The following is a 13,630-nucleotide window of genomic DNA, read 5'->3' as shown; positions in this document are numbered from 1 at the left end:
TACTGATTTGCAGGGAAGTTGATTTTCACCCCATTCCACTTCCAGTCTTGATGATGATGATTTTTTAGTGTTCATGTTGGTGACTGACTGACCATCAAATGGGATGGGACTTACCAGGTGGGGGATCTACAGTGGGGGCACGGGAACCATGGCTTTTTAACCGGTTCCTAAGTTTCCTAGGATGTGGCAAAGCTGATATGAAGAGTTCTGTGAAAATGTTTAGATAATTAAATTATAAAAGTAGCTTAGGAATGTGGTTTTCTTATAGCAATCTTCTGATTTAGTATTAAAATGTGTCTCTTGGCTAATATTTTTCCTCCATCACACGTTCATATTATCTGCCTGGTAGGTCTGGCACCTTTGTGGTCTTTGAGCTTGGCTACACAGCAAAGTTCCTCCTTCGTAAGACAGACAGGCTGTGATGATATGGCCAATGTGTTCCTTGAAATCAGCTCCCTGTTGTGGACACCCTTGCGTGTGGGTCACCTCTCCCAGGTGTGCTTACCTCCCCAAGGCACATGATGAGCTGCCTGAGTCAGGAGTCAGACTATGGCTGAATTCCCCCTTGGAAGGTGCCCCCAAGGCTTTGGCCACACAGATACGCACCCATGGGGGTGGCAGCACCTGACCCACCATCTCAGTGGAGTGAGGGATTTGTCCCGTTCAGAGCAGCTAAGGCTCATCACTCACTAAGGAGAACTCAGTGGCTAGAGACATGCTGAGCCTGAAGAGACTGGTGGGTGCTCAATTTACCATTTATAGTTTACTGACCTTACTAAGGCGATGATTTTGGAGGGCCATTGTTGAGTTAGCCTTCCTATGTAATAAATTTATCTTTCAGCTGCTTAATGTGAAACATCAAATGAGCTGACAACTGTCATGTGTTTATCATTATTGTCCCAATATTGGCTATTTCCTTTAAGCCTGGATTCCTAAAATCTCACTTTATTTTTATGGTTTAAGAATATTTTTGTCTTTGGAAAAGCTTAAAAATGCAAAGTCAGGGACACAGAACCAGAAAACAGTGTTTCAATGTGCACTTTAAAAATGTTGCAGTTTTTAATGCATTATGTTATGATTTTTTGAATCCTTGTTGGTGTTAGCCACAAAAAATTAACAGCTTTTTTCCAATCAATTTATGGAATAATGGGTGGACGCAGGATAAATACTGAAGAAAATGTAGGTGTTTTATTGTCATCTGTGCAAAAACAGTAATGATGTGAATTTTTGTAATGGACTGAAAAAGGCAGAAGAAAACTGAAGTTTTATTATTAGATAACAAAGCTTTTCCAGGTGTTTATTTACTTGAGATTATGAAAGGTCTGTCTCCATAAGGTTGTGTAATCCAATCACTGCTACTAGTTTTGTATGTTTTAACAGCGGATAATTGAGCAGAGATGTAGTTAAAGACAGGAAAATGCAGAATGTTGGAGCATTCCCTGCTATCTTTTGAAATTAATTAAATAAGCTCTGGTTTTCAGCTGATGTTGTTCTTGAAGGAAGTATGGCTGGGCTCATTACAGAAAGATTCCAACATTTTGCTAACATTGAGTAGTGATAGCAGCACAGAAAATTCATTTGATCTTATGTCACATTTTTGTGGTTAATAAGATTTGCATATGATATTTTTTCATGATTAAAAGTGCTGGAATTTCATTGCAGTAGGCATTAACTTCTCCCATTGAAGTTAAGAGAGATTTTTTTTTAATAGGTAATCAGGAGTTTAACTGCCTCTGGGGCATTTTAAGAAAATGTTATACTGTACTTAACGAACATTATACTACAAATAAGAGTGATATTCCTGTAATTAAAACAGTCTGGGTATTGCTTAATGAATGTTTTTCTTATGTTAATGTATAGGCAGTAAGGATTCATGTAGTTGCCTTTATTAACTTGTGGAGTTAGTTAAAAAGCTGGTTAAAACAGTAAGTTCATATCAGGTCAATATAAAATGCTTCTGTAGGGATTTCATTGCTCTTATAAATCTGACTAGTTAAAAAATAAACACAGATGCTTGTGTGTGCCATCCTGAGCTGTATTGCAGGGTAGTATTTCTGCCTGGAGACATTTCTGAAGTGTTGCCTGTACTACTTCAGGATTTGCAAGAGTTTTTCCTTATTGTCCATTTAGGAAATATTTTTAAATTTCCACCAGGCTTGTATTCAAAAGCGGAGAGCAGTTGGTTTTCAATTAGTGTGGCCACAATTGCTGTTGAACTAATAGCATTGTGCATTTTTTCCTTTTTTCTGTCATATTGCATCAGCTCTGATGTAATTACAGCATTTTCTTTTTTGTGTGTGTAATCACAGTGCATTGTACTTTTATAGTTCTGTTCTTCAGAGGTTTAATATTTACTAATTGCTTGCTAAATTGTTCTCCACTACTCAGTTATTTGTCACAGAAACCAGTCGTAATAAGTTCAGTTTATACAAAATAATTCTTTGACATAATGATTTCTCTGCATAATAATAATTCTACAGAATTATGTTTGACTAAATATAAAAAATATTTTTATTTTTAATCTTATTCTGAAAATATCATGCAGGGTTTCTTTTAATCCAGCTGAGATTGAGCATCTTTTGTTTAACAGATATTCACTAGCTGGATTGCATCTGCATGTATCTAAGTCTCAATTTTGCACAAGTTTCTGTGCCAAAACCTGGAAATAGCAGGTTGACCCACATATAGCCTAAGATTACATGAAAATGGATCAGTTTCATAATCCAAAATTAGTTGTGAGTCTTGCAGGCCCTTAAGCATATGGTTAACTGTGTTTGACTACTCCTTGATTTCTCTGGGCTAAGCACATGCTCAAATGGGTTTACAGGAGAAATCTCAAAATGCAGAGAAGATTACAATATTGTTTTCTTTTTCCTGTGTGGTAAAAATGTCTGTGCTTTATTTAGTCGTATAATTTATCTACATTTCTAAGTACAGGAATCATCAAGATTTTTGTGCTTTGGCTGAGCGTAGACTGCCATAAATTGCAAATTTAGATAAAATATTGTCTATTTAGTAAAAAATCCTCGGAAGTGTGAAGGGACCCTCAATTTGTAAAATATCCCCACCAGAGCCAAAACTGTGAAGAGTTTGTAATAAAAAAATCTGAAATTCTGAAAGACCCAAAGTGCATGACAGATTTTTTCTTTCTTATGACTTCTGCAGCACCAGTATATTGACACTCCATTAATTTCCTTCTGCTAAATATTCTCAGGCACATATTTAGTGTAATTTAATTTTAACTCAGATGTAAATCAGAAGTGATGTTAAGGACTGTACTGTTTTTCTTTTCTCTCATGGATATCTAACCTGCACAGGCTGTGGTGAACATGCTGGCTCTCTGTTACGGCAGGGTCATTTTAACAGGCAGGAATGGCACTTCATTGATTCTGTCTTTATCAAGTGCCTGTTTCTTATTTTGCATATAACTCGTTAGGAGCCTGCTCCTAAACTGCTTAGGAGTCTTTGGCTGTTTGGGATTTGGACTTTAATCACAGTAATTAGCATAGAATTTTTGAATCCTGGTCTCAATCTTGACCTTCTAGCATTTAACCAATGTGCACACAGCTGGACTGGTGGCAGGAGCTGCAAGAGCTCAGTAGTGGGGATGCTCCTTGTGTCCTGATGTGGGAATCAGCACAGAGGGAATAGAGGGGAGTGGGGAAGGAAAGAGGGGGAAAGCATGTTCAGTAAGAAAAGAAATTCTGTTCAAACATTGTTACCAATTTTTGTGTGTGTACATAGAGATGTGGGTGAGTCTGTGAAAACATCGGAGCAGGATTAAGAGGAAGGGAAGTACCTGACGGTGAGCCAGAGGAGAGAATTGGAAGAGGCAAATGAAGTTTTGTAGCGAAATAAAGAATCTCTTCAAAGTTCAACTTTTCTGCAGAGACCACCAGAATGGGTCTGACTGTATAAAAAGTGCAACAATTACAGATTTGTGGGGTTTGTAAATTCACTTCCTGTAACAGATTTTGGCATGGGATGTTCCAGGACAGCTTGTTGGTGATATGTGCCTGATCCTCCTCTTGAACTGGAAGATGCTTGAGCCCCAAAGGCATGCTTTTTCCTCTGTGCCATGACTACACTTGGTGCATATTTGTCTGTACACAAATATAAACCAAACCAAATCATACATCGGTGTCATACATCCGAAGCAATACCTTCTTACTTCTCAATGCACATCTTAAAAAAGGCTAATATTAGGTGTAGTCTTTTCTAAATCTCTCAATATTGGTATTAGATCTTCATCTTTATTATGGGTTGTTTTTATTATTTAAAATGTGTTGTAATTTTCTGTCGCAGCTGCTAGTTGCAATTCTGTAAAAAACTGTAATGCAAGATCTTCTCTTGAGAAAATGTATAGCTAAACAAAATTTTACAAAATCTCTTAAAAAATTAAATCTGTTTTAAAAATGCAAATTTGAAACAGCATTAGTTACATAAATTAAAGCACTTAAATTTACTTATAGAAATTAGAACTTTAAAACTTTAGTGTTTATGTTTATCTCTGTATCTTCATATTTAGGAAAACAGGGAAATTAATTGTTATCTTAACTACACATTCCCTCTGTTACAGTGCCAAAGTGAATGTGTACAGACAGAGTGTTTTTCCATTGCCCTGCAGTGCTGTGGGTCTGTTTAGCAGCAGAAAGCATCCCAAGGAGCCAGATACTTTGTTAATGGTAAAAGCAAAGCAAGGTGCAACTCAGCTCGAGTATATTTTATGGGCATGGCGAGTTATTCAGAGTTAGGCACACCGTAAGGAAGGGAGCGAAGCCTCGACTGTATGTCGCATATGTTAAAGCTCCCGAAGACAGGACACCAATTAACCTTGGATGATAGCAAACACACACACACAGGCTGCCCAAGAGAAGCAGCCTGTTGCCATTAGTAGGAAGCAGCAGCCCTTGTCACCCTGAGCCATTATTTAAATCTCTTTCAAAATTCGCTTATTAAGTCAAAGAACCATAGCACTCTCCTCTTCCTCACAAACAGACTATTTTTGCTGCCCTGAAAACGGGAGATGTTAGTAATATGAGAAGCCAGTGGTCCTTTTATTTTTATCCTCGCTGTCTAATTTGGCCATTTTGAATTGAGAAGAAAAAAGCCCCTGATCTTCAGTCAAAGCAATTTAAGGCATGATGGAGCTCGGAGTGAACCAAAACAACAGGGTCAAATGTAGTTGAAAGAACATGGTGGGGTAAATAAAAGGTCTTTTTTTTTTTAACATTTAGTGCTGGTGGGAGGAGAAAGTTTGGTTAACTATTTAACCTATGATAGCCTTTTATCATTTTATTGCTTAGGGGTCCATGATTTTAAGCCTTTGTCAGTAAGTTCCTGGGTTCTATTTGATTTTTTCCTCTGATGCCCAGTTATATGACTTACATTGATTTACTGGAGATAGAAAAAAATTATGAACAGCAGACAGAGACACATATTTTTCCTAAAATTCTTTTCCAGCAACTTTGGATTTGGTGCTCCATTTTCATTTAATTCCTAAACTGTTTTATTTCACTCACACTTCTCTGCATCATGATTTTTTTTGGTCAGTGGGGCACTCCTTCCCCATTTGGTTCACCTCTCTATTTTTTGGCTATACTGCGACGTGTCCTGATCAGTTGGAGCAAGTGCTTGTGAAAGGTCACTTGGAAGACCCTTTTCATTTCTCCTCACTACAGTTTTTCCAGCAGGCAAGCATTCTCAGGAGCAACCCCCTTCAATCTGTCCCTTTTGATATCCAAAGCTGGTTGTTACGGGGGTTAAATTTCTTAATTCACTGAGGTTTTGTGAGCGCTTCTTCAGCCCACCACACTCAGCCTCCGCAGCTGGGTGCAGACTGCCTGTCTCCCTTAGGACGCTGGGGAAGTGTCAAGGTTTATTCTTTCACCTTCTCCACACTTTTGGGAGGCCAATTCTATACCTGTATGCCTTCCATAAGCTTCAAGGGAATTAATCTTCATGTTATATCTGTGTGAGATAATATCAGCCTCATGATGGGAAGTTCAAAATCAGACAAAGCCTCCTCTGGTAAGGAAAACTGCTTGTCAAGAGATCTCAAACCATGAGAGCTGGTGGCTTCTGCCTGCCCTGGCAAAGGGTTAGGTTTGGGGGGGTTTCTTAATTAGTTTTTTGAGGGTCAGGGAAATGACCGTACTGAGGCTGGAACAAAGGAAGAAATCAAAATGTAAAGCTGAGTGGTCGGTATGTTGATAACCCTCAGTTTTAATTTCAGCATAATTGGATCAGGGTTAGTGGCAGTTGTTACATAAAGTTCCTTCCCTTACTTTTAATTTAAAAGTAAAAATCATAGTTCTTCACTTGTAAACTAAGTTGGGGGGGTTGGGTTGGTTTGTTGTTGGGTTTTTTTCCCCAAGAAGATCTGCTCAGTTTACTTTGCATTTATTTTCACTAGGAAAGCACTAAGATTTCAGGGACCTGTATTTTGATGGTAAAGCTTGTGACATGAGCTTTTGTTTTCCATGTGAGGAAACGTTAGCATTTTTTCACATGTTAACTTTTTAACAATTGCAGGGAATTTCTTTTCCTTGCAAACTGACATCCTTTTCTTTTTTCTCCCCTTTTCTCTTCGTGATATTTTTATTTCCCTTTTATATGGAGACTTGTAGATTTTGTCACTTCAAACGTTAGCTGTTCCTCCTCTTTTCTTTCACTTTACAATACACACTAGGAGATTTTTTTTTTTGCATATTCCTCCCCTTTCTCTGTGAGATATTGTAGTTCACCAAATTTAAAACACTACAGTATTTAGAATCCCTGCAGTGCCATTTTAAGTATTTGGACCTGGAAAATGCCCCAAGCAATAACTACCTGAATTGCTTTTAATTACACAATATAGCTGCATCATTTTACTGCAGATTCTTTTTGATTGATGCTGTAAGGCAATTGTAACCATGGATGATGGGATTAAGTGCCTCTTGAAGTGACTTTAGCTTCTTGTGGGAACAAAGGGAAAGAAGAGAACACTTAGTCCCTTTTTGAGTGAACAGCCTTTTTTCACTTGCTATATAAAGAAATACAATTAACAAACATTATCCCCAGAGGTGAATTGAAATGTACATGCGGACAATAACCGCTCTTGACTGCAATTAGACATATATGATCCGAGGTATTTTGGCCATTCATTAGTGCTAATTGTTTGAGAAACAAGCCCAGAGAACAAATGATTAAAATGTTAGTGCCATAACCAGGATTATTAGCATGTGTGATAAAATGCATGTGCCGCAGCTGTACCAATAAAACTCTCTGGCGAGTCGCTTTGATTCAACAACTACTCAGCTCGGCTGCGAGCCCTTCCTATTTGCACAGGGCCTGCTGATGTTTATAACAAACAACTTGTATCTTCTTTTCTTAATTAGAAAGAATTACTATGCAAATTGCGGGTGTTTGTAATTCCATAGCAGTTTCCTTTGTCTTTGGCAGATTATTTGTGTGTGCTTGTGTGCTACTTCTTAATAACTTTGACATATGAAAACCATTACATTTACCCATGAGTGGGGTGGTTTTTTGCTCATATCAGAGAAATAAGTTGTGGAAGATTTTGCTGCATTATCTGCATCTTGTTCAGGGAGCATTGTGGGTCTTGGGTCACTTCTGTCCTTCTCCCACAGCACCCCAGATATCCAAGATTGTGGCTGATATGCAGTTATATGCATAGAGGTCAGAAATACCTGTTGTGGGAATTATCCAGAGTTTTTAATGAGTTTAGTCAAATGTCTAAAAGTGCACTTTGGAAACACTTTGCCAACACTATGCCAAAGATTATAGAGGAGATTTGGCCTGTTGAGCATTGTATTAGGCAGTTCACAATGTAGCATTCTTGCTGGGGTTATTTGATTTAGCAAATAAACACAGAACAGAGGCATGGGTTAAAGTGCTGAAAATCACTTGTGGGAGTACTTTTCTTTGTGAACTATATGTTGTTGGCTCTGATGAGACTGCACAGGTGTGTGCAGTTAAGTATACGTGTGAGTATGAGCAACACTGGAATGTGAAAATGCAGTTTACAGCAGGAAAATTTGCATAATTGGGGTAATTTCACTGGTCGCAGTCACACTGTATGGCTGCCATTGCAAAATGCAATGGCTCTTAGTAATCAAAAAGGTTTTCTTTTCCCCTTCCTGAGGATGAACTATTCACTCTTGGGTGAAATAGTTCTCAGAGGACCATGATTAACTTTAACTTGCCAACTACTTTTACATATTTGATGAAGACTTTGGTAGACTGTTATGTTTGCTGAAGAAATTTAGTTTTATTTCTGAGACCCAAGAGCACTCAGCATGCTGCTAGATGCTATGAATGAAAATATGCAGCTGTAAAACAATTTAGTGAGCATTACCCAATAGCCTAGTCCTTATTTTAACTTACAGTGCTTAAAGGAAGAAACATTGTCTTAGCAAATTGACTTGGCTTTTGTCCGCGTATTTAGTCTAAACCATAGTCAAGCTTAGTTTGAATCATTAAAATACTTGGAATCAGGAAACATATGTAAGATTTTCTTCTGGTTTATGGCACAGGGTTAACAATATAATCAAGACTGCAGTTCCGTGTGGGTTTTTTGTCCTAAAAAAGTAACTGCTGGGAATTTTTTTATTCTACCAAAATAACAGAAATCAAGATAACCAGGATAAGTAGCTGACTGGTCATATCAAGAGCATCCTGGGCCTTGCCACTGTTTTACAAAGGTCTGTAGGCAAATGGATTTCTTAATGGGTCCATATCTTCCTCTACTTTTCATTTTATTGTAGAACATAAAATATGACTATGCAGGGAAAATGCACAGTAATTATTTAAGAATATACATCAAAACAATAGCATGTGAAAACATTTACTGCAGTCCTACCTAAGCATACTTGTTGAAAACTCTTCCTTTTCATTAACATTTCTAGAGCTCTTTGTTCTGAATTGAGAAGGATTCTGTTAGTCCACTGATACCAGTTCCCTGGCACATTTTTTTGGGGGGGCTGTACCTTTTGAAAAATTATTGCTTCTTCAACTTGCAAAAATATCCCATAAGACTAATAATTTTACATATTGACAGTATATTTCTTTTAATAATTTTTGTCCTGAGAAACTTGTGTTTTGAGCCTATGTGGCTACAAAGTTGGCTAGCTTAGGAGGAGATACCAATAGTCATCGGGCAGTAGTTTTTCTAACATTAAGCCTATTAAGTGATGGTGTTTCAATGGATTAAATCTATCACTTCTTTGGAGTCAGATGGTCTGCTGTGGAAGCTGTACTGCTCCCCCATTTAAACACAAGTTCATAGGCCTCAGTGGTGACACCTGATGGTCTGTAGGTAATGATGCTCTCACCTACACACCACTACACAGCATTGTATGTGGTATGCAGAGCAGGGCTGACTTCGTGGGGCTGGAAGCAGTGAGAGGGAAACCGGCTGGTCAAACAGCCTTTCGTTTGATGACAGCCCAGAAGAAATCCCGGGAAACATGTGTGACAGGAGATACATCTCATCTCAGCATGCTCTGAGATTATGGTGTTAGCCACGTCTATCAGGTTTCTGGCGGGTTGGAGGGTTGGTGAGAGGCAGTCATTAAGGGTGCTTCAGGGGCTGCTTGGCTCTAGGCTGGAGTTAACTATTAATGGGCTGAGCTCTTTGACTCCTTTGTGCCATTTAGAAACACAGGGTTGAAGCCTTCAGAGAAAGAGAATAGAAACTAATCACTTTTGTCCCTTCATATATGTTTAGCGAAGGACAGCAGACTTTACTGACCTCTATGTCGCACTGAAAAAAAGACTCCTCTCTTTCCATTTGAGATAAACCACTCTTCCACCTCCTCCTTGCTCTCCCAAAGTGTACTACTGCAAGAAAATGAGATTAAGTGGATTTAACTAGCAGCCACTTGAGTTGCAACAAGTTTTGTTACCATCCCCACTTCAACCTGAAGCAGGGGATGTGAAGTGGTTTGTGGGAGAGGAGCAAAGAGAGCACTTGAGAGAACTCAGTGGATCTCAGTTGCACGTCTCCAAGTGTTTGTCAGGACCTCCACCACCTGAGTCTTGAAGTTATTGCACTTACAGGTGAAGAAGACTTCTTAAAAAGGATAACACTGGCACTTGTAATAAAATAATTTCTGTTTAACAGCCAAGCTGCCCCAGTTCTTAGGCTAAATTAAGCATTACCAGGCATGTTACAAAGAAGAGTCTGGCAGTGGGTTTTTGTGGGCTCATAAAGTGGGTTCAACAGTGGAGATGGTGGAATAGTTTTCCATATAAATTTAGTTTACTGAGGTAAAATGTGATGAAAGCTTTCTTCATCTTTTAAACTCAACGCTTATATTCAGCTTTTAGGGTGCACCTTTTAGGGGAAGAGAGGGTTCTTCGACAGATTCAGCTTAGAAAGACAAGCATTATAGTGGCCTGTCAGTGACTTACCATGTTGGCTCTGATTTGGATTGACTGAACTCATTTCCAAGCATTTGAGAGCTTTAGTCATGTACGCTTTGAAGAAAATCCACATGCGTGTGGTAGCCCTGTGTCATCCAACTGTAGCAACTTGGGAAGCATTATTAAGAGGGGCACAGGAAAATGCGTAGATCCCTGATATGATGCGATAATGACATGTTCAGCATGGTGCTAGAAAAGCTTTGCATTATTCAAAGTGCTGAATAATATACATGATAATGCATAATGGTGTTATATGGTAGGATTATTTTGTGGCATAAGTGCCTTGTCCTGAGAGTGAGGGCAAATTGTATTATTTTGTCCTCATTTTTGATGTAGCAGAGTAGGCCTGGGGGTTACAGCATGAAATGGAGAGAAACAGGAGCCGGCAAGGGGGTTTTTTTGGAAGGCCTTGAATCACAGTGGCACCGTCTGCAATTTATTTCTCTGTGCTTGTAATTATGGAGTAAATCAAGCTCCCCACTACACTTGAGAGCAGCCTCTTCCAGCACTCCCATTGCTTGCAAGTGCACTAACCCAGCTCCTGCCTGGGGTGGGTTAGCAAGGTCCTCACCAGCAATATTGGCACATGGTGAAGACCGCCATGAACCTGACACCTCTGGGCCATGTGGATGCCACCCACTCAAATCATGTGGCACCAGAGGCCACACCTGCACTGAAAGGTGGGACACAATGCATTTATAAATTGTAAAAAGCACCACAGCCAACAACGTGCTGATGATGTTGATGAGCTCTGTCAGTGGAAGTCTGTGCTATGGATCTGAAGGTTTGAAGGCTTCTGAGAGTATATATTAGGATTAGTGAGGTTCCACATTACACAGGGTTTTCATTCCTGTTTTCCTCCTTTACCCCTTCATCCATTTTGCTTATTTAAAATTTGCATGCAAATATGTTTGTTGATATAACAGCAGGATTGCAAAATCAACTTCACAAACCCCTGTTTGTTTTAATCAACAACCCTGCTTCATTCCCAGCATGATGTCCAGCGGCTGGAGAAAACATGGCAGATAGCAGCCTCCTCCCTAAAGCAGTCCTAATCTGTTCCCAGCAGTCTGCATCCTGTGGAGGAGTCCCATGACAGAGAAAAAGCCAAGAACCACCCTTTTGTATTTCATACTTGTAGTAGCACCCAGAATGGGTTGCATAATTAATGCTACATGGATAACCTCAGCCCTGGCTGGTCTTCAGTTATGACTGCTATGTTTGCAACTTTTATTGAACATAGTAGTTTAGGAGTTTTATATTGTAATTAACTGTAATACTGATATCTCCTTACCTTGACTTTTCCTAAGGGGAAAAAAGTATAGAGAACCCCAAACCAGACACTATCTAGGTAGGAATGTTTCACTTTTAAAATATAGTCAAGTATTATGTACAGCACTGTAGCCAAAAGTCTAATTTCAACAATATCATTTACAGGACGGATTCTTTTCTGCCAGTGGGTGTTCCTAAGCTTAGTTATCGCTTCGCATCATCTCACAAGTATGTTCCCAGACGAGCTGTGCTGTATGTACCTGCGGATGATGAAAAGAAGATACGAAAAATCCCATCACTAAATGTAGATTGTGCAGTGCTGGACTGTGAAGATGGTGTGGCTCTGAACAGAAAGGTAATTAAAAATTATCTGTGTGATATAATCAACACTAAAGAGAACTTGTGGATAAACATTGGCTTTGCCTTGGGGAAGTGACAGTCGGAGAGACAAAGATCTTAATCTTAAGGTATACAAAGTAATGTCACAGTAATAGGTTTTGTGCAGGCATTGGGAAAATCTGGTTATCCAGATCTCAAAGAGATCCCATGTGAGTAAGTGGAGAGGAAGTTTTGAAGGAATACAGAACTGGGTATAAGCTGCCATCACAGAAGAGTGGGAGATGCTGTTATTAATACAGTATATTTCTCAGGGAAGAGGAAGTAACAGTTTGTAAGAAGTGGGAAAGGAAGTGTTGGTTCAGAATCACAAGGTGGAGTGGTTTATTTTTGAAATAAAAGCATCTTTAGATTGCAAAAAAAAATTGCATGGGCCTGGGTTTGAGCCTTGCAGTGTTTGCAAATATTTGTGTCCTGAGATTTTTGGAAAACATGCTGTTAGGAAGGAGAAGTTAGATGCTGAGTGTACCAGCATTTGGAACAAGGATGGAGAGCAGAGTGGGAGGTAGATGTAGATGTGTCAAGTGCCTATGCCAAATTTTCATTAACACTGAACTGTGAAAGAAGAATGATTTAGTAGGCATTCATTTCACTTGCAAGCAATTTTTTTTGATATATGAAAATAACCACTTAAAAATGTTTCACAACTTAGAATCATAAAATCATTTAGATTGGAAAAGACCTTCAAGATCATGGAGTCCAACCTTAAGCATAACTGCCAAGTCAGCTGTCTTAAACAATGTTTACAAGAAAGTAGTGTAAATTTTTCCTAATGAAAGCTATTTCTAAACAGGAATGTAAGTTTTGCCAGTTTTCCTAACCATGTTTCAGTGCTTCAAACCACAGCAAACAGTGTTTAGGGTGTGAGTATGAATGAGTTGTCCAGCAAGTTAGAAAAGTAGGTGTGAAAATTTTCCTGTGTCTTCTCAAAACTGTGGATGAAATTTTATTATTTTCTTTTTCTTGTGAGTTAATGCTTTCCAGAAGGATGTTCTTGTCTAGTGCTCTCTTTAACCTTCAACTCTTTACAGATATGTTGGAAAGGAAGAAGCATACAGATTTTGCATATATCCTAGTTCTTAAAAGTGACAATAGCATTGCTGGATGTTCCTGTGTCCTCCTGAAGATATTGGAAAACATTTTACAGTTGCAAAAATTCTGTGTTAAAAGACTAAGATTGTATCTGCTGTCACAGTGAATTAGTACAGTTTCAACATATTTGGGAGGCTGCTGCTGTAAAATGACACAAGACACAATTGTGTATTAAACTGTAGTATTTTTAGGTGCAGGTTAATTATATCAAACAAATAATTCAGAAACATCTATTTGTAATAGAGGATGACAGCGAAACACAAATTTATGATCAAGATAACAAAGTTGACTGTATTAATTTCCAAAGGGTGGTAAAATTCTAGCTCTGTTGAAGTGAAGTTATGCCACTGGGTATAAGATTTCAAAGAAATTAGGGGGAAAATCGGTAACAGAAATTTGAGATGACAGATGAGCCCCTGACTGAGCTAAATGCAAAAAGAAA

At 38.7% G+C, this 13,630-nt stretch overlaps 1 protein-coding gene across 2 annotated transcripts in view; it reads left to right on the top strand.

Annotated features, from left to right (window-relative positions):
- The window catches only part of CLYBL (citramalyl-CoA lyase), a 170,238-nt gene that overhangs the window by 76,839 nt on the left and 79,769 nt on the right, over nucleotides 1–13,630 (top strand). For both annotated transcript variants that reach the window (XM_071570389.1, XM_071570381.1), the window contains exon 2: nucleotides 11,866–12,055. In XM_071570389.1, the coding sequence (XP_071426490.1) occupies nucleotides 11,866–12,055 (190 nt within the window). The remainder of the gene's footprint in view (nucleotides 1–11,865; nucleotides 12,056–13,630) is intronic.

Source organism: Pithys albifrons, chromosome 1, assembly GCF_047495875.1.
Source record: "Pithys albifrons albifrons isolate INPA30051 chromosome 1, PitAlb_v1, whole genome shotgun sequence".
NCBI lineage: Eukaryota > Metazoa > Chordata > Aves > Passeriformes > Thamnophilidae > Pithys > Pithys albifrons.
Note: the sequence above shows the minus strand (reverse complement) of the source record. Positions and strands in the feature narration are given on the sequence as shown.